The sequence below is a fragment of the Heterocephalus glaber genome, unplaced genomic scaffold (assembly GCF_053883595.1).
Source record: "Heterocephalus glaber isolate CG9 unplaced genomic scaffold, H.glaber_assembly_v1.0 deba00000901, whole genome shotgun sequence".
Lineage (NCBI taxonomy): Eukaryota > Metazoa > Chordata > Mammalia > Rodentia > Bathyergidae > Heterocephalus > Heterocephalus glaber.
Window position 1 is genome coordinate 13,782,471 of NW_028258171.1, and position 22,433 is coordinate 13,804,903.

Genomic DNA, 22,433 nt, shown 5'->3' on the forward strand with positions numbered 1-22,433 from the left:
CAGACTAAAGAATTTTCAAGTGTTGGTTTTGCCTTCAGTGTTTCCCTGGGGCCAAAGTCAGCTTTACTGAAGACATAAGGGGTATCAGAGGCCTTCCTTGAATCCTAGAACATGGGAAGTCCTTTGGAAAAGAAGCATACCTTTTGAGAAAACCTAGACTTGATGACTGAAATATATTTGTGAAAAGAATAAAAAGGAAGCAGTACTGGAAAGAAAAACCCATTGTGTTCATAGATTTTCAATGATTAAAATTCTCAAACTTTACAAGTTTTTATAGCCTTGAAAATATACATTTCACAAAGTGAGACAAGAAAACAAGGGGTAAATCTTCCCCTTTTCTTCTTTCTTTTTTCTTTTCTTTTCTTTTTTTTTTTTTTTTTTTTTTTGCAGGCAGAGTCACCACTGAGCTAAATCCCTAGCCCTTTCCCTTTTCCTTTGACAGCCAGAGAGGAAGGAGATCCCAGTGACAGCCATCACTCTCCTCACTGGGTGCGTGTGTGCGTGCGCGCTTGCGTGCGTGACCCAGATGACTAGCTCAGCATCTTCCTGCTAGCTCTGCTCAAGAGGCCCCTCTGTGGCCTTCTAGACCCTGCTCATCCTTGCAGCCTCCCCGGGTCAGGCTGCTCAGGTGCTACTGCAGCAAAGATCGGAAGGACCAGGGCTGCAGCTTCAACCCCATCACTTCCTGGACACAAAAGGAGCTGTCAGTCCAGTAGCTGCTTCTCCCCTGTGTAGCCTAATTGTCCCACAAGAGCTGAGGCTGCCTTAAATGCCCCATGGCCACTGAAGAGATATTTGCCTTGGCTAAGTAGCCCTCAGACACAGACCTATCCCAGAAGACTCTGACACAATGTTTAGTCCAAATGAGCCAGCTCCCTTTGCCACTACTTCAGAAAGCCCCCAAATAGGTCCATGAGATGTAGGAGACCATGCATATGGTGACCTTTCTCTATATAAGCAGCATTCTCTCATCTTCCTCCAGTCATCCAAGAGGGTGGTTTCTTGTGCACTACCCTCCTGTGCTACAGCGTTGGCCCCAGTAAAAGCCTCCTTTGGGTGGTCCAATTGCCTACTCATCATTCTTATCTCAGGTAATGTGGGCTGAGCAGGTTGCATTAAGAGCTGATGATAACACTAAGGGATATCAACCCTGAGCAAGACTGGCAGCCAGAGGGCTGCTGCAGAGCTCCAGAGAGCAATGAAACAATGCAGAGCCAAGGAAATAAGCAGAGACTTGCAGAAGAGCCCCAGAGAGGCAGTGGAAGCTTCTGGAAGAGCTCCAGAAAGGTTCCAGGGGAACTACAAGTTCCAGCTGGTGAGGAGCTGATGGGTAGCTGTGAGCTGACAGAAGCTGCTAACACTTAAAGCTTAGCACTGTATCATAAGGGCTAAGAGGTGCTGTAACGCTAAGAACTAAGCCACTGACAAAGCCCAGAGCTAATATCAAGGGGACTTCAATTTGTCAATTTGTGATTTCTATTTGAACTGAGTGAAGAACCTCTATTAGTGACAACAGGACACCAAAGCATGTAATACAGATTACGTGAGCTACAAACACTAGAAATCAGAAAGTAATCAAAGTATACCACTTACAGTGGCATTCACCTAAAATACAAATTCTCAATCAATGGGTGGTAAGTGGCAGCACAAAGAAATCATCTAAAATGTATTTCTCCCACATCTGTTTTTTTAAAAATAGTATGTCCTAAGGTTGAACTTTTTCTTTAAACATCTGACAAATAAAAATTTGAAAAGCATCAGTTTCAAATGTCCAAAAAGAAATCTCATAATCATAGTTCAGTAGCTTTATTTGGTGAAAAAACCCAAACAAAGCAATGTTAAGAGACCATAAATACCACAAAATGGATTGCAAGTCATACTACCAAAGCCTCCTGTCAGTCTCTTGGAATTTATTTTTCTCTATGAATTCTTCTTTATTCCAACATTTATTATAGTCATGGTTTGATGGGTTCTCCTACACATTTGTGGAGCATCTTAGGCAATTTCCTTTTCTTCTTTAAGTCTTACTTTCATCATTGGTAACAGAAAAATACCTACCATTATGACCTTTCTTTCTTGGGCTTGAAAATAACTTGTTTTCTAAAACATGCAGTACTCATCCCTCTGTATCTGGGAATTTACCAGTTTGATGGCAACTACTTTTTCAATGATTTGTCCTCAGCTGCAGCTTATTGTGGATTCTTTCTACCTTAGCTCTTCAAAAGATACAAAGGACAAATCTACCATTTCTTCTGTCTCGTTCTCCTTCATTTCCTGCCTTTCATGCATAGAAACAAAAAGATTATGCTCTAACGCAATCACCTACACTAGCAATGTGATCTGTCCTATTTCCCTTTATCCCAAAAAATGTTACCAATCTAAAAATTTCTGATCATTTCATTCATCTTCACTTTTTAAAATTATTTTTTAAAGAAGTACTCTAAGATTTATCCTTTCTACCAGCAATTGACATGCACTTTTATCCACCTCCCTTTCCACCATCCCTACCCTGCCCCTCATCATTTGTGAAACACCTTTGACCTGCATTCAGCATCTTTGGGGTTTGAGCTCTGCTTCTCCTGCTAAGTTTTAGAAAAATCTCCATAACCAGGGATTTTAAATTGAGCTATCAGCATCATTTGGGGAGCTTTCTAATGGTTAAAGCAGAATCTTGAAGACTAGATTGATAAGGAAGTACGCAAATCTATTTTATGGGAAGCTTTCATAGATGAGGCAATGAAGACTTAAACTTGGGATCATGGATACTTTCCTAGCTTGTGAAATCCATTACAGTAATAGTGTGAGAATTAAATTAAGCAATATATGGGAAGGGGCTTTCTAAATGAGAAAATCAAATACTAGGTCACTTTAATCAATATTTTTGTGGAGTTCAGAGTAAAATAAGCTCATGTTTACTCATTTATGTGGCAACCATTATACACAGAGGATTAGAAACAAGAATAGCAACATGATGATTTTCTGTAATGTTCACCATACAAAAGTCTCAGAGTATACCAGAGCACAACATTGTTGTTGTTTTTTTGGTACAGGGATTCAAACTCAGGCCCTCACACTTACTGGGCAGGTGCTGTGCCGCTGAGCTACATTCCCAGCCCCCAGAACACAACTTTGAAAATATGTAAAAGGGGTTGAAAACCAACTGACAAAATGTTTTTTGCTGTATTTGAAAATAGAGCACATAAAAATTTTTTTTTCACCCTGACTTCTTGAACTACACTAAAACTTCATTGTGTGACTCTGCTTCTCAAAATCACAGTCTTCTAGGAAACTAGAGAAGCACTGGCACAATCTGAGGCCAAACTAGAGAAAAAGGATGTGCAGATATTGGTCTCTGTCCTTCCTATACCTAAGCTGTTTCCTGAAACTGTATTAGTAGAGATGCTAGAGGTTTACTGAGTCCCATTTTGGGCATTTTATATTGCAGAGGGGAGAGATGGAGCTCTAATAGCCTGGAAAAATTACTGCAGGAAATGACTTCTGCCCTAGAGAGTATCTGAATCATTATCGTTTCCAGGATAAAGCATTCACTACAACTTTTAACTCTCCAGAGGGTTTAATCTACTTAAACTAATGCAAGCAGAGGGGCTGGCAGAAAGGGACTATTACTCTAAAATGATTTTAATTGTCATTTTGAGGAGACCATGGGCTTTACACTCAATTCATCATAGATGTTTAATTTTCCTCTTTCATCAGAATGAAACATTTAAAGTTTACTTTTCTACTCTTGGGGAAGGATGGGGAATCACCTAATATGCTTGTAGGCCTAATTCATAACCTATGATTCAGAGTTCAAACTCATCAACATTTTGCCATATCTGGATCCTTTTCCTCTCTGGTCTCTAAGACTTTTCTCCAAATACCTTTCACTCCATATGGACAGACCACCAGATTGTCTGAGGCCTTCATGCCACCACCCAGGCTCTTTCCCCCCCGCCCCGGAAACTCTTTTAGCAAGTTCTACTCACACCTCAAAGCTCGGGTTAAACGTCCTCGGCCCTGAAAAGCTTTTGGACTCTTGACCTGACTTAGCTGGCCTTCCTCTGGGAATCCTTACCATTCTATGTAACCATCTGCCTTGGCACTTACCACACAATATGGTCAAAGTGATTTCCCTGTCTCCCCCACACGGTCTACGCTAATGTCCTCCGCTTGGACCTCCTCCGCAGTGCCTGACTTGACTTTACGTCCACAGCACTTAGGTCCGGGGCTGGCACTCAGTAGACTTCACAGATACATTGGTTGAAGGAATGAATGAAAGTAAATTGTTAATGGTTTTTGTCTTGATGTCCCTCCAAAGCCTTATGCAGTCGTAGGCTTTTTTTTTTTTTTCCCCCGTAGGCTTTTTCTGAGGTAGATGAATCTAGCGTGTGATGCTAGGATTAAGGGCGTGTGGTTACTAAACCGCTACTGTGATTGGTTTGGCACTGCCCTAACCCCGGTAGTCTGAGTAAGATAAAAGGAGGAGAAAGACATTGTTAAAGTCTCTTGTTACCTTTGCTACTTTGTATGTTCCACGTTGTTTCTCCTCTGCAGTGTCTGCTTACCATCCCTGCCTTGGAGCCAACCAATTATGGACTGAAACCTCTACAAATTGTGAGCTAAATGAACCCTTTCCCATTTAACTTTTGGTGCTGGGTATTTTGTCTTAGCAATGAGAGAAAAGTAACTAACATATGAATGGATATGATCTAAAGATACGTTATATGAAACTTCAATTGACTGTACCATTTGCAAGTACTGAAATAACTGCATATTTTCTAATTTTTTTGGATGGCCAAAATTTTTCTTTCAAATGGGAAAAGTTGAAGTTCATTTCTCTGGTAATCAAGTAGGCAATACAGGGAGTCACTCTGGATGATTTTCTTGTTCTCTGAAGAGTCCTTTGAATTGTTCTTGTTAAGCAAATGTAAGCCAAGACTGCCTATAGAGGATAGATGGAGAACAATTTCCTCTAGTACCCTACATCCCAAGAAGGGGTGAGCTGATTTATATAAGCATCTCTGGGCTTTAGGAGACCTTCCAGTGAGCCACAATATCACTGCACAGGCCTCAGGGACAAGGAAGTAGAAGTGTGCCTAAAATAATCCCTGAAAGGGCCAGGGATTTAGCTCAGTGGTTCTGCTACCTGCTTTGCAAGCACAAGGATCCAAGTTTGATCCCCGGTACATAAATAAATAAATAAATAAATAAATAAATAAATAAATAAATAACCCTTGAGGATAGAAAGGTGTGAGAATTGTTGGACTGACCCACCGCTGAGCTGAGAGACACAACAGCAGTCCTGAGTCAGGCAGCTGATGCAGGAACTCCACAACCCAGATTCTGGGCTATGTGAGAACCAAAGTTGCTGGCCACTAAAACCACCAACAGTCAGGGGGCCAGGCCTTCTTTTGGCATGGAGGTTCTCAGCGGAGGCCTGTGGATCATCCTGTTTGCCCTGGTGTGTCTACCCACTAGCGACAAAACAGAATAGGCATAGCCCATTCCTCTTGCTCCTACTTTCCCTCCTGTGACAAGCTGTGGACTGGTTACACCATTTTCCATGACTGTTTTGCAGGGTAGAGGTTGCAAAACCAAAAGTAGGACTTGATTCCCAGTACTCTGGGCAGTAGAAATGGCTAGTGATCCAGCATTTTACACAAGTAACGTTTCCAAAGGGATTTTGGTTTGGCTTTTGTTCTCCTCATAAAATGAAGAAATGTATTTGGTACCATCATCCTTCTTCCTACCCTAAGTGGATGAGATGTAGATACATGACCTTCTCCAAGTATCTTACAATTAAGTGGAATCAAGCTATTTCATCATGGACAGAAAAACAAAAGCACCTAGGGGACTGCCAACATTGTCTAGCTGTTATCTGTAGTCTGTTTTCACTTAAAACAAAATCCCACGTGCTGAAGCTACTGCTGGATTATCTGTTACGTGGAGCTAAGGCATTCTCAGCTGGCACAATATTCACACTTGCTGTCACACCTATCAGACATCCACTACCACAAGGGCTAGCTAGTCCCATGAGGGAGGGGGTCCCCGCCACAGGACTGCTACTCGGTACACTAAAGCACCACACTGTGGGATGGCAAGAGTGGTTTCAGTCACAAAAAGGGCACTGTTAAGTGTGAGTAAAAATTTAAATGCTTACTAAGTTTTAAAGTCCAGTTTTGCAGTGAAAGTCCCACTTCAAAAAGCAACTATGGACTATATTAATGATCAAATGGGACAGATTCTTCTACAACCTCCCTACTCATCTTGGTGTACTTAATATGGATGAAATATTTAACACAGTTTAATGTTATACACAAAAAGAGAAAAAGTAAATTTAATTTTTAAAATTGTACTTTAATATAGGTATCATGAACTCCAAAAAAAGAAGTGAAATATTTAAAAGGTCAAATGGAAACCAAATTGGTACCATTTGACTCTGTAATTGGAGCTGGAGAGAAGTGAAACTAGTTATTGCATTTTTATACCTATCTCCGTATTGTAAATATATTTCTAATTTCTATTATCAGAATTTATCACTGAAAATACGAAAATTTTTCCTACAAAGTAATCAATCTTTAAGGTGACAATTATCTAATGCATGCCTGTTTAAGCCTCAACACTGTGGTGAGCAATATTTTCACCAATGAACAAATTAAGTTGTAAAATTTTAAATAAATTATCACATGGCTAGAGGTTGGAGACTCAAAGATTCTTCTGAATTCCAAGTCCCTTCTCTATACTCAGCATGCTACACTTCAGTTCCCAAATGCTTCTGAATATGCTGGTGTTCTATTCTGCTTACCAAACAAATATTTCTCTGAACTACACTTTTATTAACTTTTATTAGACAATAACCACGCCCCCAGCAAAGTATTTTTAGGAATAACGATCTTAGCTTCTTATAACATCTAAGTAGGGATTTACTGTTTGTATTTTACTTTCAGTATAATAAACCAGACATTCAGAAGGAACTTCATGACACCAAGAATGGGGTAGCTCATTATGCTGTTTCTCAAACAAGGAAGTAAGTTTAACATGAGAATTAATTCTTCAAAAGTAGCCTTCATAAATGTACAAGATATCCACATGAGAAACAGAAAATTCAGGTTGCATTTAATGTCAGAGGAAGTGAGTGTTTTATGTGATTAAAAGTGTGACGTGAAATTTTCCCCATTCTAAGTCAAGGGCTGTCTGGAGTATTTCACTTGACTCCAGATTCCGCATGTTTTTTACAGCTCTTTAGGCCTATGTCAAAAGTTGACGCTAGGTTATCCAAATGAAACCTTGAGTAAGCTTCCATTATCATAGCTTAGTAAGAAAAAAAAGACATATTCTAAGAGAATGTGAAATCACTGCTTACACCCATAAAGTGTTAGAACATTAATCAACTCTAGGAGAGGTATCTGAATCATCGGGTTATTCAATAACCAGTACTAGGCCATTACTTTGATGTTATATATACGTATGTAGCATAATTATAAGTTAAATTAATTATACTAGTTTCTGTGTGGCACTGAGCTTTCTAATATGACAGTCACATACCACATGTGGGCAGTGAGCAACTGAAATACGGCTACCCTATATTGAGATATGGTACAAAGTGTAAAATGTGCCTGCATTTTGAGGAGTTGATATAAAAAAAAAGGAAAGAAACTGTTTCGATAATTTTTATATTAATTAAGCTAGTTGGGGTATACTGAGTAGATGAAATACATTTAAAAAATAAATTTCATCTCAAATTACAGCCCCAAGAAATCAGCTCACTTTTGAGCTTCATAACTCTGTATGAGGCTTAAGAGATTTTTCTGTTTCTTTAAACCAATTATTTCTATTCCAATGCTTTATTCTCAGTGTTTCAACTGGTTCTTTTTTGACTGTCAGTTTATCTTCGTGTCGCTCCTTATCATTCTCCTGCACATCTATTTCTTTCATACGCCCAGGAGCTTTCCCAGTGGCATGTTGAGATGTGGCAGCATCCATCATACTTAGAAAGTTGTAAGCAGGAAGAGGAGGTTTCCATTCCTGAGCAGATAAAATTGCTGGAAGACACAACCAATGGTTAATAATTAACACCTATAAAATTACCACAAGAATATACTAGAAATGTTTTATTTTGAAATATATATTTGTAGGCATGAAGATTTTAGTTTTACTTCTCTAAGCAAAGCTAGGTATTTTCAGTATCATTAAAAAACAAGATATATTTGTCCCAACTCCCCACAAGGAGTATAATCATTATGTTCTGTAAACATGTACCAATAAAAATCTTAAAAATTTATCAGTATAGCTATTTTTTTTACATTACAAGTTATTTTCTACATAGAGATAAATATTGATAGAGGAAAAAAGGATCTATCATTTTACTGCCAATTAACCCTGTCAACTTGTTAGCTTTTTGGGGGTTTTTTTGGTACCGGGGATCGAACTTGGGTCCTTGCACTTGCGCAGCAGGCAGTGAAATCACTGAGCTAAATCCCCGGCCCTGTAATGTTATTTTTTAAAACTAACAAGTTGTGGGCCAACATTCATTCCAACTGAATGAGAGAGAGACCAAAAAAAAAATCCAGTAATTTAATCTTGACTCATCTTCAACAAAAGTACCAAAAACATACAACGGAGAAAGGAAGATCTCTTCAGTGCGGCACTGGGTTCAATGCATATTCTAACAACATTTAAAAGAATGAAATTAGATACTTACTACACCCCATCTACAAAAAAAAAATCAACCCAAAATAGATTAAAGATTTAAACTACTAGAAGAAAACAGAAAGAGCTTCTCAAAATTGATTTTTGCAACTCAAGAGCAAGAAAAAAAATAACCCAACTAAAACATGGGCAAAGGATTTGAACACTTTTCCACAATGAATTGTCATACCTTACGAAAAAGACAAAAAGTAAGTGTTAGTAAGGATGTGGATAAAAGGGAATTCTTTTATACTGTGGAAAAGAATGTAAATTAGTAAAATTATGGGAAATAGTATGGAAGTTCTTTAAAAAATTAAAAACTAGACCTACTATATGATCCAGCAATTCCACTTCTGGGTACATGTGCAAAGGCATTAAAAATCAGTATGTCAAAGAGACATACGCACTCCAAGTTCATTGCCCCATTTTTTTTCTTGGTACCAGGGATTGAACTCAGGACTGTGTACTTGTAGGTGCGGCAACGATGAGCTAAATCCCGGCCCCCCCACTGCCCCATTATTAATAGCCAAAACAGGAAATCAACCTGTATCCATCAAAGGATGAATGGATACCGGGGTTGTGGTACATGTCTATAAAAGAATGCTATTTGGCCTTAAAAAAGAAGGAAAAGACTATCATTTGCAGCACTATGAATGAATCGAAAGGATATTATGTTTAGTAAAATAAGCCAGGCACAAAAAGACAAATGCCACATGATCTCACTCATAAAGATGTAAAATCTAAAATAACCAGACTCAAAGAAGCAGAGTAAAATGGCGGTTGCACGGCAGGAATAGAGGGAGATGTTGGTACAAGAATATGAAGTTGGTTAGACAGGAGAAATAAGTTCTGGAAATCTGTTGTGTAGCATGGTGACTACAATAAATAATAATGTATTACACAGGTGAACAATTTTAGCCGAGTAATTTTTTTTTTGGTACTGGAGATTGAACTCGGCACCTTGCACTTACACAGCAGGCGCCAGAACCACTGAGCTAAATCCCCGACCCCAGAGTAGATTTGAAAAGTTCTCATCACAAGGAAATGATGAGCATCTGACAGGTATGTTAATTAGCTTGATTTAATCTTTCCACAATGTGTACATATATCAAAACATCATGCTGTACCACATAAATATATAGTTTCTTATTTGACAATTAAAACTTTTGGCTCTAGAGTAAAACAGGCTGGAATCCAAGCTTTCTCATTTGCTGGTTAATTATTACTTTGAATAGTTACTTCACTCTTCTATGGGTAATTTTTCATGATTCTTGTGAGAATGAAATGATAGTTAATGATAAGTCACTTAGCAATGCGGTAGACACCTTGTAAGCATTTTAGAAATGTTAGCTCTTATTAAATTTATTAATAGAGTGGAAGTTATTTTCTGTGGGTAATACCCACCACAAAGGCTTTGTGTGTGGATTATATAAAATAATAAAACTGTTAGCGGTCCTTATAATTATTCAAGTTAAATATAAAATAATACTTATGAGAATACTATTTCATTAAACAGAAATGCTTCCCTCAAATATTTATGTGTATAGATTAGACAGAATACCTATATATTTGAAATAAAATCACTGCAAACTTGGTTATCCCCTGACAGTACTGGTGACCACACACACTATTTCAATTACTTGGTATAGAAAGTCAATTTTTAAAAAAATCAAAATTACACATTTGATAATGTTACAGTTTAGATCTAAATGTCCCCCAAAAGCCTCATATTCAGAAGTGGGCTGTTGGACTCATGATGGATCATGAGGGCTCTATCTCCACGAGTGGGTGAATGGATTAAGCAATACAGTGATAAATGTGTCTTACTTTTCTTGTTGTGGAGACAAAATACCCAATACATTCACAAATTAAAGGAAGAAAAGTTTATTTTAGCTCACAGTTTGTAGCGGTTTCAATCCCTAGTGCACTGGCTCCAAGGCAGGCTAGCATGGCAAAGAGGCATTGTAGAGGAGAAACAGTCCATCGCATGGCAAGCAGGAAGCAGCAAGCCTTCTGGACTTTTATCCCATCCAGGCTACAAGCCTACTGGATGATGCCATCCACACCCAGGGTGGGCCTTTCCATTATCCATACCTATGAACCTAGAACTATGCTACACCAATCAGTGGGCTGATTTAGTTATCACATGCTTAATCCATATTGACACACTACTGATCCAGCCACCACTGAAAAGCCCCACTTATGAGTGCATTAGGCTTTGGGGGAGACATCTAAACACAAGCCAAAATAGCATACATAATTTGATGGCATTACTAGGAAGTTAAGAGTGGGTCACAGAGGCATGATGTTGGGGACTGTATTTTGTCCCTGGTTTGTTCCTTCCTGGCTCTTTCTCTGTTTTTCAGCTGTCATGAGCTAAGCAGCTTCACTCTACCATGCACTTCTGTCATGATGTTCTGCCTCACTACAGGCCCAAGGAGCTAGTGGACCATGGACTAGTGACCGTGGACCATGAGCCTCTGCAGCAGTGAATGAAAATAAACCTTCCCTGCTTTAAACTGTTTACAAGCTAACACAGGTAGATTAGGCAATGTGGTTCAGAGTAGGGCTCTGGACTTAGACTGTTAAATACGAATGCCTACTCCTGTCCCTGGTATTCATTAGCTGAATAACCTCTTACAAATTACTTAACCTCATTCTGTCTCAATTTTTTCATCTGAAAAAAAAAAAAAGAATATAATGAACAACATCCAGAACTCTTGGGTTGTTGTGAGACTAAATGAGATAATCCCTGAAATATATTTAGCACCATTCCTAGAAAAGAGCACATGCTCAATAAATATTATTATTTTCATTCCACCAGTAACTTTCTATGAAGTACCTGGCCTAAAACGTGAAGGCCAACCCCACTGATCAACAAAAGCAATAATAATAAATGCTGAGGGAGAAACTAAGATGGAGGTTCAGTTGGAGATACTCATTTTTAGGATACTTAGAACCAATTTTATATAAAATGTTTTCACTTTCTACAAAACAATGTATTTGCTTATAGTTAATGGAAAAAAACTGGCATGTATATATAAGAAGCGACCTGAGGGGCCGGGGATTTGGCTCAGTGGCACCACGCCTGCCTCGCAAGCACAAGGTCCTGAGTTCGATCCCCTGTACCAAAAAAAAAAAAAAAAAAGCGACCTGAGAACTATCTTGTGACATATATAATTTTAAGCTTTCTAACAGTAGCATGAAGGACTCATGCTTCAGTAGGTCAATGTTTCCACTATAACAACTTTTTATACTGGATAAACTACAAAAATTGCATGTTTGAAGATACTGACAACCTATAGAAGCAATATGGATTTAAGGAATTAAAATTCAAGAGAAGAAAGAGGCCTCATAGACAACTTGACTGTTTAGTAGGTGAGCCAACTGTCCCCAACTGAATCCTTGCCCTTTAGGCCCACACAATACCATAATGGACAACGTTCTCAACATATTAATATTTAGGATACTTATAAATATTACAATTAACTCCTAGCATTTATTAGCTATAATTAAAATTTTAAATCTATGCAACAAAATGCAAAATTGTGTGTTTTAAGAGAAAACTTACTGATATGGTTTTCTAGTCCTGCTTCTAATTTCTTAAGCCACAATGCAAGGTTTTGTTCAGTTATAGACTGGTCTGAAGGAAATGCAAATACATGGCCACCTGAATGCTGATTCACCAAAACCAGAAGAGGAAGGGGAGGCAGAAGACCGAAATATACCTGCAAGATTCCTCTCCCCACAGGAGTATTCTTGCTATGAGAGGAAAAAAATTGAACATATTAATTAGTAGATCTTTCTCTAACTATACAATGAAAATAACACTTTATGGAACATTAAACTTTTACTCTCATGTCAGTAAGTCTGTTATGAAAAGACATCCTAAAAACTCTATGACTATATTGTTAGTAAGCTGATTCTTAAAAAGTTTTTTTAATATGGGCACTCTTTGTCCTAGGAGAAAACAAGGTAGCCCCTAGCTGTTTTTATCAATAGTACACATAGCCCAAAGGCTTCTCAACACAGGTCTGAGATAAGCTATCAGTCCTTCCAAAGCTTAATGAAGTATCTTTTCACATGTCAGCTCAAAAACAAATTGGTTATACACCTATCATAAGATACATAAATACTTCTTTTCCAAATAAAGTTGTACCTTTTCTCAGGAAAAAGAAGAGATTCTTGTCAAATTAAAGACATGAAAAATAATTATGTTCCCACAAAGAAACCAATTAAAGATACCCAGTTTTCCTAATGGAGCACATTCCACATTACACAAAATACCACTATTAGATAACCTACACATGATGATTACCTTGGAAAACTGTGCCTCAAGCAGTACGGTGTACTGTTAATAAAACTTCAAGCAAACTATATACTGCCCTATTTTTGTAATTTTCAAAAATTAGAAAAAGTATTGCTTTTAAATTTTTATTGTAGAATAAGATGCAATCCAAAGCAAGGTCACCTTGGACCTTGTCTGTAGGAATTTTGTCACTAAAATATCATGATAACATATTTGATTTCATAGTAACTCCTAACATAGAATTATAGAGTTTCGGGGCCAGGGATTTAGCTCAGTGGCACCTCCACCTGCCTCGCAAGCGCAAGGTTCCGAGTTTGTTCCCTGGTATCAAGGAAAAAAAAAGAAGAATTATAGAGTTTCATTTCCTAACAAAAATATAATAATAATTATACTTTCTCTGCCTCTTACATATGAGAAAAAGTAAAACAGACTTACAGATTTAGCCAGCAAGGAGTAAATGAATCCAAGTGTTTCTGCGCCACTAGAGTCAATATTGCTTCTCTATGCTGAGGATTTATGCTACCATCACTGAACAAAATAAGTAATGGTTTCTGAGGTTTAAAATAAGTGGGAAGATTTTCCACGGTGATTTCTGGCTGTTTTAAGAGAAGGACCAAACCAAAGCAAACCAAACAAAAAAAAGAAAGAAAAAGAAAACAAACAAAAAAACATGGAAATTATGATGTACAAAGTAGCAAACAACATTCAAATCATGCATGCCATTTGAGATCGTAAAATATAATTCAAATATGTTTCCATTTACGTAGATTTACCATGCTAATGACTATAAATCTCAATAATTTCTTATTCAATCCCACCTCATCTCAATGAGTTTTTGAATACATTTTGAGAATAAATTAATGTTCCTACTAACTTATGCTAAAATCTAGACTAGATTAGCAAACATATACATGACAAACAAAAATCTTGTTATATGTTTACTGTAATAAAATTAGAGTAAAAACATAAGCAGATTTTTTAAACAATTTTTCTTAAAAATATGTAATTTTTCTTTTAATAGTTCTATGATTATTTAAAAATTAATTAAATTTTACTTTTTCCAACATCGTAGATATGTTGGCATAATTAAAATAAAAACACACTAAAGCCAATCCCATTTCTATCTATCTATCTATCTATCTATCTATCTATCTATCTATTTATTGATACTGGGGATCGAACTCGGGTCCTTGCACTTGCGCAGCAGGCAGCAAAACCACTGAGCTAAATCCCCGGCCCAATCCCATTTGTTTTGAGGTTAAAATAACTGAAAGAAATTTAACAAGGAATTAGAAATCTAATCTTTTTATCATTTTATTATTAATACAAAAATAGTAACTATGAAAAAATATATTTGCATTTCCAATGATGAATGTCATTATATTGTATACCTAAAATGTACCAATTATTAGAATGAATAATCGATAATGCAAAATAGGAAGAAAAGGTCCAAAGGGGTAGGGGTAGTGGGAGGGGCAGGGGAAAGTAAAGAAGGGAAAGGAAAAATGATGAGAAATGGAAATAAAGTCTTTGTAAATAGGGAAGGGTGGAGGGGGTGAAGGGAGGGCTAGGAATGGGGAAAAAATAAGAACCAAGATGCATTATGTAAAGGTACAATTCCCAATGAGAAATGTAATTGTGTTGTATACCTACAATGTACCAATAAAAGAATTTAATTTAAAAAAAAAAGAGTTGGCAGCTAATTAAAAAAGTTTAATGGAAAAAAATATATATATATATTTGCAGAAGACTATCTAGGCTGTTAGTACTAAGAATCAAAAAGAGCAACAAACAGTGCTAGTAATATTTAGGATTTAAAACAGCAATGACATACAATAACAAAGCCTACTACTTTCCAAATTTAGTTCCACATCTACTTTTTCATCCTGTGGATATACCTGTGAGCTGACAAACCATCCCCTACCAGATTAAAAAACAAGGCCTAGCTTTAAAAAAAAAAAAGCCAGGGATTTAGCTCAGTGGTTTTGCTGCCTGCTGTGCAAGCACAAGGATCCAAGTTCGATTCCTGTACCAAAAAAAACAAATGCTAAAAAAAAAAAAAAAAAGCCCTAGCTGTCAAATGAGCAAACACACAGACAGAGTGACTTGCTAAAAAAATAAGGTAAGGGAAATCATGAGTCATTTTGGGAAGTGATATTTGAGCTGGGCCTTGTATAAAGAATATCATCTTTCCAGAATGAGGTTGATCAGGGGTCTTTCAGATATGGATAATATCATGACCAAGTAGAGGGCTGGGAGACCAGATGGGCAAGGCTTTGACAACCTCACTAGCTTGTGGGAATATGGACAAGACCTTTGTAACATACTGGTGATGTGGGTAACACTGTTTTCAGAAAGACGACTAACTGGAATATGAATTTATAAAAGATCAGTGGTGGGCACTGCTCATTCCTGTATCTATCAGGAAAGTAAGAGCAAGACATTTAAAAGGCAACTACCTATCAGGAGGAAATTGATTAAATTACAAACCATTAGTACAACAGAGTATTATGCAGCTATTAAAAGCCAATATGGATACATACACACACACACACACATATATATATATATATATATTCCTTTTAAAAATACCGTTAATATAAAATGACACATATCAATTTCTTTAAGTTTGGGGAAATATATTCCCAAATTTAAATTTTAAGAAATTATGGTTGATTTTACTTTTATCATTTTTCTGTATTATCTGAGAAAAATTCTATTACTACACTATGTTTATGTTAAGGGAATATTTACCTAATAGTGTCATTAAAAACAAGGTTAGCTATGCATGGTGGTACACACCACCACTGTAATCTCAGTATTCTGGAAGGCTGAGACAGGAATATTGCCTGTTTGACCCCAGTCTGAGCAATTTAAAGACTTAGCAAGACTCTGTCTCAAAATAAAAAATAAAAAAGAACTGAGGACATAGCTCAGTGTGAAGGCCATGGCTTCAAGCTCCAGTACAACAGGAAGAAAGAGTTAGTGTAGTAAATAATTTAGAAAACTACATCCTGAAAATATTAACACAACAATTCGATTAACTATAACCTGTGACACTGATAGAGGAAGAGAGGGGACAGAATCAAGATTACAAAGAGACTTATTCAAGACTCTTCTCATTCATTTGAGCCCTGAATGTACTGACACTCAGATCAAGACTAGAAATATACTAAAGGAGGATATTCATTCAACATTTATAGCTGATAATAGTGTACCCTGTGTCACTTTAGAAGTATAGAAGTACAAATTTATAATATTCTAGCTGTGTTTAATAAAACTGAATAACACAATCTAGGTTGAATCTGTTGTGCCCTTGAATCCACTATTATATAAAGCATTAGAAAAGGCTTTTCATTAGACAGAATTTTAAAATACAGTATATAAATAATGCTAGCTCACATTTGTTGAATATTTACTATGGGCCAAACGCTATACACAAAGCACTGTGCACATCACACCTTCTTTGGGCCTCATAATAATTCTTTGCAGTGGGTGCTACTATGACCTACATTTTACACATGTGGAAACTCAGGAACAGAAAGGTACTGCACAGCCAGTAAGGAATTATGCAAGGATCCAGAGCCAGGCGGCCTGACCTTCTGCAATACACTTGCTTTATGACAAGTTTCACCCTAGATTAAGTACTTGAACTGAACTTCAGCCACACTGGTCTTGGCAACACATGCAAATGTGTGGCACGGGCTAGAAGCTGGCTGCAGCATCAGTGAACAGCCAAGCAGAGCAACCCAATGAGCCTTCACCCATGGAGCAGGACGCCCTGGGCCACCAAAGGCCAAAACTGTGTACTAGTTGATTAAGGTTTTATTTCAGATTACCATCCTTTTTATAGACCATACTCACAAATGTTTCCTGTAATGCATTTGTTATTATCTGCACTATGTCTTGCGCGGGGGTGCCAGCTAGTGGAATGCTCTCTATCTTGCCGTCTTTGTGTTTGGCAAGCAGCAGGGCTGGAAGAGTTGCAGCATGTTTATTTGCCCTGTGGAGAAATGTAGGATTAAAATTCACAACCAAAATAAAGCAAGTCATCAGAAACATGAAAAATTAGTCCAAAAAGTCACAGCATCTGAAAAGCCTACTGCTAGTGGAAAAAAATTAACTCATTTTCCAGGCAAATTATCTTCTAAGCAAGGCTGAGGAAGTTCAGGAGCCTTGACAACCTAGAGTAAAAGAAAGCAACAGAAAACAGTCTAGACAGATTTTATTCTGTCCTACAACTTATTCATCAAGAATGTGTCTAAATAGGATTTGAACAACTCCAGGGTCAACCTTCTTGGAGTTAAGAAGATGGACACCTAGGAGAAACTCTCTAACTACCAGGTCCTATACTAGCTGTCTTAGTTATGTTTCCTCTGACCCTATGAAGTCGCCTCCACTGTTCCATTTTACAGATGCAGAAACACTTCTGAACTCAAATGAGGTGTCCAGACAGAGAGTATGTGCTCTCTCTACTGAGGTAAGACCCCACATCCACCCTCCCACCACTTTTGCTAAATAAATCTCAAACAAAATGCCTTGAATTAAATAGAAAAAGATGGCTTGTGTGAAATTACCAACAAAGTGGGGACATGTGTAAAAACTTTGCTTCTGCCAGAGTATTGGCATTAAAATAGTGTAACGGTCAGCAGTGAGCCCAGTCTTTTTATCACCTAGGGGAGCCTCTTAGTTGGCCAGCTGGTTATAAACAAAACACTCTGAAATCTACCAGTCTGGCTCTTTGGACCATAGTTAAATACACAGTGACAGTAGAAAATAACAGGTGATTATACTTTGTCAAATGGCTAGATCTTGTATTTACAAGTTTAGTAAGTTTTCAAAATTGACTGATTTCACCAAATGAAAAAAGCCTCATCGTCAAGAGCAGTGTTCAAGGTGAGAGATTTCAACTCAGAAATCACAATTAGGAATAGGATAGTCAGAAGGTAAGAAAAACTCCTGGAGCTTAACAAGTCCACTTGTATGTGAAAACGAGCCTCTAATGCAGGATGTTTTATGTATTAAGACCAGTCTCCAAATTTGCAGTCCAGTCCTGCATTCTGCAGCAACTAAAGTAGTGTGGTACTTACAGGCACCCCACCTTCCACAAAGCAACTTAAGTAGCTTAAAAAGTGCTGATTTTTGTATACATATGCTTTGGTAGCAAATATAAACTGTGATGCTTTTTCAAAAACTATCACAGCGCCACTAAAAGTGCAGGTAATAGAACCCAAAGAGGAAAATTTTTATAGGAGAATGAAGAATTATGAATCCAAGATTATCCCTGTAAGTACTTTGGCCCAAAGTAAAAGAATATTTAAAGAAATTAAAATTAGCACTTCTCAGATCTTCCTAAAAGAAAATTAAACATTTATTTATGTTGCGGCTCTGTCTTCCTAAATCAGCTGTAAAGACAATCCATACATTATACTGCCTAGCTTCATCCTCCTTCGAATTAGAAGAGCAATAAACTTACAGTATCCAAACATCTTCTTCAGAATAAATGCCAGTGAGGACACATCCTTTTAAGTAGTTTCCTGCTTCAGTGAAATCTTCTTTTGCTATAAATACAGACATGACAAACTCTGAAACCATTAATTATCAACTGATGAACAGATTTATAGATGGCAGCACTGTTATTAATTACAAAGATAAACATTTAAGTATAGACACATTATATCACAATCTGAACAGTTCTAAAATACATGTTTTATGACAACAGATTATGAAAGAAATGTAAATTGATGTAAAAAGGCTTCCTAAATAAATGTACTCTAAAAGTGATTTATAAAGTTTATAGCACTCTAGTCATACTGTGACTGAATAAATATGTTATTTTTTAATTTACTCCTTAGCAAGGATAAATAGAGACAGCTGTAAAATGCTATGTATTAATGTTACAAAATGTAAAAATGCCTATAGGCAAAAAAAGAAAAAAAGACCAAATATTCTAGTCTTTTAAATAGTGTTTGTGTTAGGTTCTTCAATTATGAAGAGCTTGTGTCTTATTTCTTGTATTTTCTGTAATGTATTTTTGTTACTTCTGAACAATGACTAACGTGTATCCATCCTTTTTCTTTGTTATGATACACACATTCAAAGTTAAAGCTATTATTTCTGTAGCTTTCTGAATACAGTACATTTTCATCAATGACAGACTATGGTAGGTCATGTGAAGGACTATCTTATAACCTAGAAGCAAATTCAAATTAAATCACTGTATATTAATGAGAAAAGAGCAGAGGGATTTATGGGTAAATGAAGTAGTCTTGCCACATGAAGGCCAACCAGGAGCTCAGCTCCAAGGATGAGATTAACAGCAGGTCAAGCAGAAAAACATCAATGAAAGGAGTCAGCCTTAAAGCAGCAGAGGTGGGCACACTGAAACCACAGCCACTAGCACTGTGTCCTGGTATAGCATCATCACCATCTTCATCAGGTAACCACAAAGTTTCACCTCTTAAAGGGAGTATACTTTCCACAGGATTAAGAAGCATGGTCTAGAGGAAAGCAAACTTACCAGTGACTCAGTCAGCCCACAGGCAGCATTTGAGCTCATTTATAATCGTAAATTTAATGAGAAACTGATAACCCATTGAAAGTATTTTTAGCCTGTGATTACCAAAGTAGAAAAGACTCATAAGAAAATAAGCAACTAAAAAAAAAGAACAGAATGCCTACACTTTCACTCCTAAGGAAAAACAGAGATGAATTCCAAATCAATGACATAATGGAATGTGTGTTAGCGTCTCTTCTTTTTTGATAAGCAGCAGTGGAAAAAATACTAATATTCCTATATAATTTCCTCATATGGAAGCCTCTCTACTCATGAATATGCTTCTTCATGAATCCTCTCCAGTATTTCCTAAGTGACTCGTGGGATGGGAAAGTGTAATGCTGCAGGCCTCACATGTACACTCATTTCCACTAAATCAGTGTGTATTTTCCTCCAAACATCCAAAACCAGGCATATTCTTCACTTCCATGGTGAAAACTGTATACTGTCAGAATATATAACAACCTTAAATAAAAGAACTCAATTATCTAAATAAAAAGATATAGTATTTTTGCTTCTATAAATATACTGGGGATGGATATAAATGATGACTTAGAACGCCTACAGTTCCAGCTACTCAGGAGACTGAGGCAGGAGGGTTACTTCAGTCAGGTAGTTTAGAACTAGCCTGGGTGACATAATGAGACTGCTCCTGCCTCTCCCAAACCTTATCTCAAAGCCAAAACAAAAAAGGGACTAGGGGCGTAGCTTAGTGATAGAGCACCTGCCTAGTATGCACAAGGCCCTGGATTCAATCCCCAGAAAAAAAAAATTAACCATAATTATGTAATTACATAAATATGTTCATTTAGCAATACTGCATTTCCACTATCACATATAACTAATTAATGCATTTAGACTCACCCATATGTATGTACATGTGACAATTCTGTGTCAGCAGAGAACTGAGAAACAAAACATGCCAGTAACTAACTAAAAGTACTCTTAACCCCTAGATTTTGGTTTCCAAATTCAATTTCCTACTAAAAGGAACCTGGACTTCTTGGAGAAATGGCTGATTCCTTGAAAATAACTTGTACCAAGAGAATAAATTTAAAGAATGGTGGAAACATGTCAAAAGGACAGAAGTCAGACTGAATGGACTCCCAGGGACCCAGTCAGGAGCAATTTGAGTAAAATAATGATAACAACTAACTATAACCCATTGAAGAAAATAAGAAGCCACACCAGTCATGTGGTGCATGCCTGTAATCCCAGCACTCTGGGAGGCTGAGGCAGGAAGATCACAAATCTGAGACCAGCCTGAACAATTTAACTACTTGCGAAGACTCTGTTTAAAAATAAAAAATAAATTTTAAAAGAGCTAGGGATGTTATTCAATGTGAAGGTCCTGAGTTCAATGCCAGTACCACAAAAAATAAAAACGAAAGAATTAAAAATTCAAGAGTCTGTAACTGATAAACATGAGAAAAATTCTGTTTTATAGTAAGATACCAATTAATAAATGAAGGCATAGTGAAATTAGAAAATAATCTAGTTGGCAGCTGTTACGGTTTATATCGAGATGTCTTCCTCCCTGCCTCAGAGCCAGGGGCTTCTGGAAGGTAAAAGGGTTATGGGGGTGCCACAGCTGGCCTGGATGAAACAAGGAATCACCATGGGGGTGATGTGGTGGGGTTCCTCTCCCTCCCTGGCCCTTCCCTTCCAGCTCTGCTTCCTGGCTGCCATGAGGTGAGTGACATTCCTCCACCCGACCTTTCCAGCATGCTGCCAACCATGCAAGGACGGAGACTTCTAAAATGTGAGCATAAATAAGTCTCTTCTCCTTTAAGTTGTGGGTGTCAGATATTTTGTCTCAGGGACAAGGAAAGTGACTAAGACTGCATCCATGGCAGTAACAGCTTTTTTTAGGCAATAGATCCTAAAACTGGTGTGTAGTACAAAAGTATGATGACAAACAGCACTTTCACAGAGTTTTAAAATTCTCTACCACAGGATGCTTATTAATTACAATGGAAGAAATAGTAACTTTCTGGCAGATATATAAGTAAAAGAGATATTTCTGCCCTCTTGGACCTCACACTGTAAATCTTCAAACCATTAGAATGAATCTAAATGAATGATAAATCAACATCTGATACAAAAGAGGTGCTCAATAAATGTTAGAAGTTAGCTTGCATTAGTAAAACACACCTTTATAACAAGTGTTAATGAATTCATAACAGCCTTTTACCATTAAACAGCCTTTCATTCAAGAGGTGTTGAAAGTCCAATACTATCAGGTAAATGTCTGCCAAAAAAATAAAAACAGACCTCAAAGAAATAAAAAGGAATAAGCACCTCCCTGAAAAGGCTGAGAATAATCAATCCAATGAGATCATTAAAAAAGAATCATATCCAGAGCATGTCACTTTGGCACACCAGAACTACTTCTAAATAATTCAGTCTTACATTTTTGAGTAGAAATATGATTAAGTTTCCTGTTTCTTATGTTGATCTCCTATATAAAAAATAGTATGAAACATTCCTTCCATTAGTTACAAATTAGGAAAACATTTTCTTTGTAGATTTTTAACCTGTTGTTACTATTTATTATAAAATGATAAGACAGCAAAAATTTCATTTTTCCATTTCTAGTTGGTACCAGATTACTTCCGGCTAAATTCTGACCAACTGCAGTCTTTTCTGGACTTCCTACATAATTATCCCTACTGTTTTATTGCACCAGTTCTTCTCCTTCTTTTAATGGTTTTATTGTATTTGTGCTTTTTATCGTCTGAAGACTTAAATTCTTCTTGGAAGGAGGCCTAGTGTAAATAATAAATGAAAACTTCAGGGTCCCCAGCACATAAAGTACATAAAAGTCAAAGTCAACAACAGGAGCAAGAACATTAGAAAGGGAAGAATTAAGACACAAAC

The 22,433-nt window shown here is 37.1% G+C and overlaps 1 protein-coding gene across 5 annotated transcripts in view; it reads right to left on the bottom strand.

The window, feature by feature from the left end:
* Positions 1-6,826: 6,826 nt before the first annotated feature.
* Positions 6,827-22,433, bottom strand: part of Txndc16 (thioredoxin domain containing 16) — a 98,612-nt gene continuing 83,005 nt past the window's right edge. For all 5 annotated transcript variants that reach the window (XM_004835532.4, XM_004835533.4, XM_004835534.4 and 2 more), the window contains 5 exons: positions 18,474-18,558; positions 16,862-17,000; positions 13,433-13,593; positions 12,260-12,450; positions 6,827-8,042 (listed from right to left, as the gene is read on the bottom strand). In XM_004835532.4, coding sequence (XP_004835589.1) covers positions 7,777-8,042; positions 12,260-12,450; positions 13,433-13,593; positions 16,862-17,000; positions 18,474-18,558 — 842 coding nt within the window. In that variant the 3' untranslated portion in view covers positions 6,827-7,776. The remainder of the gene's footprint in view (positions 8,043-12,259; positions 12,451-13,432; positions 13,594-16,861; positions 17,001-18,473; positions 18,559-22,433) is intronic.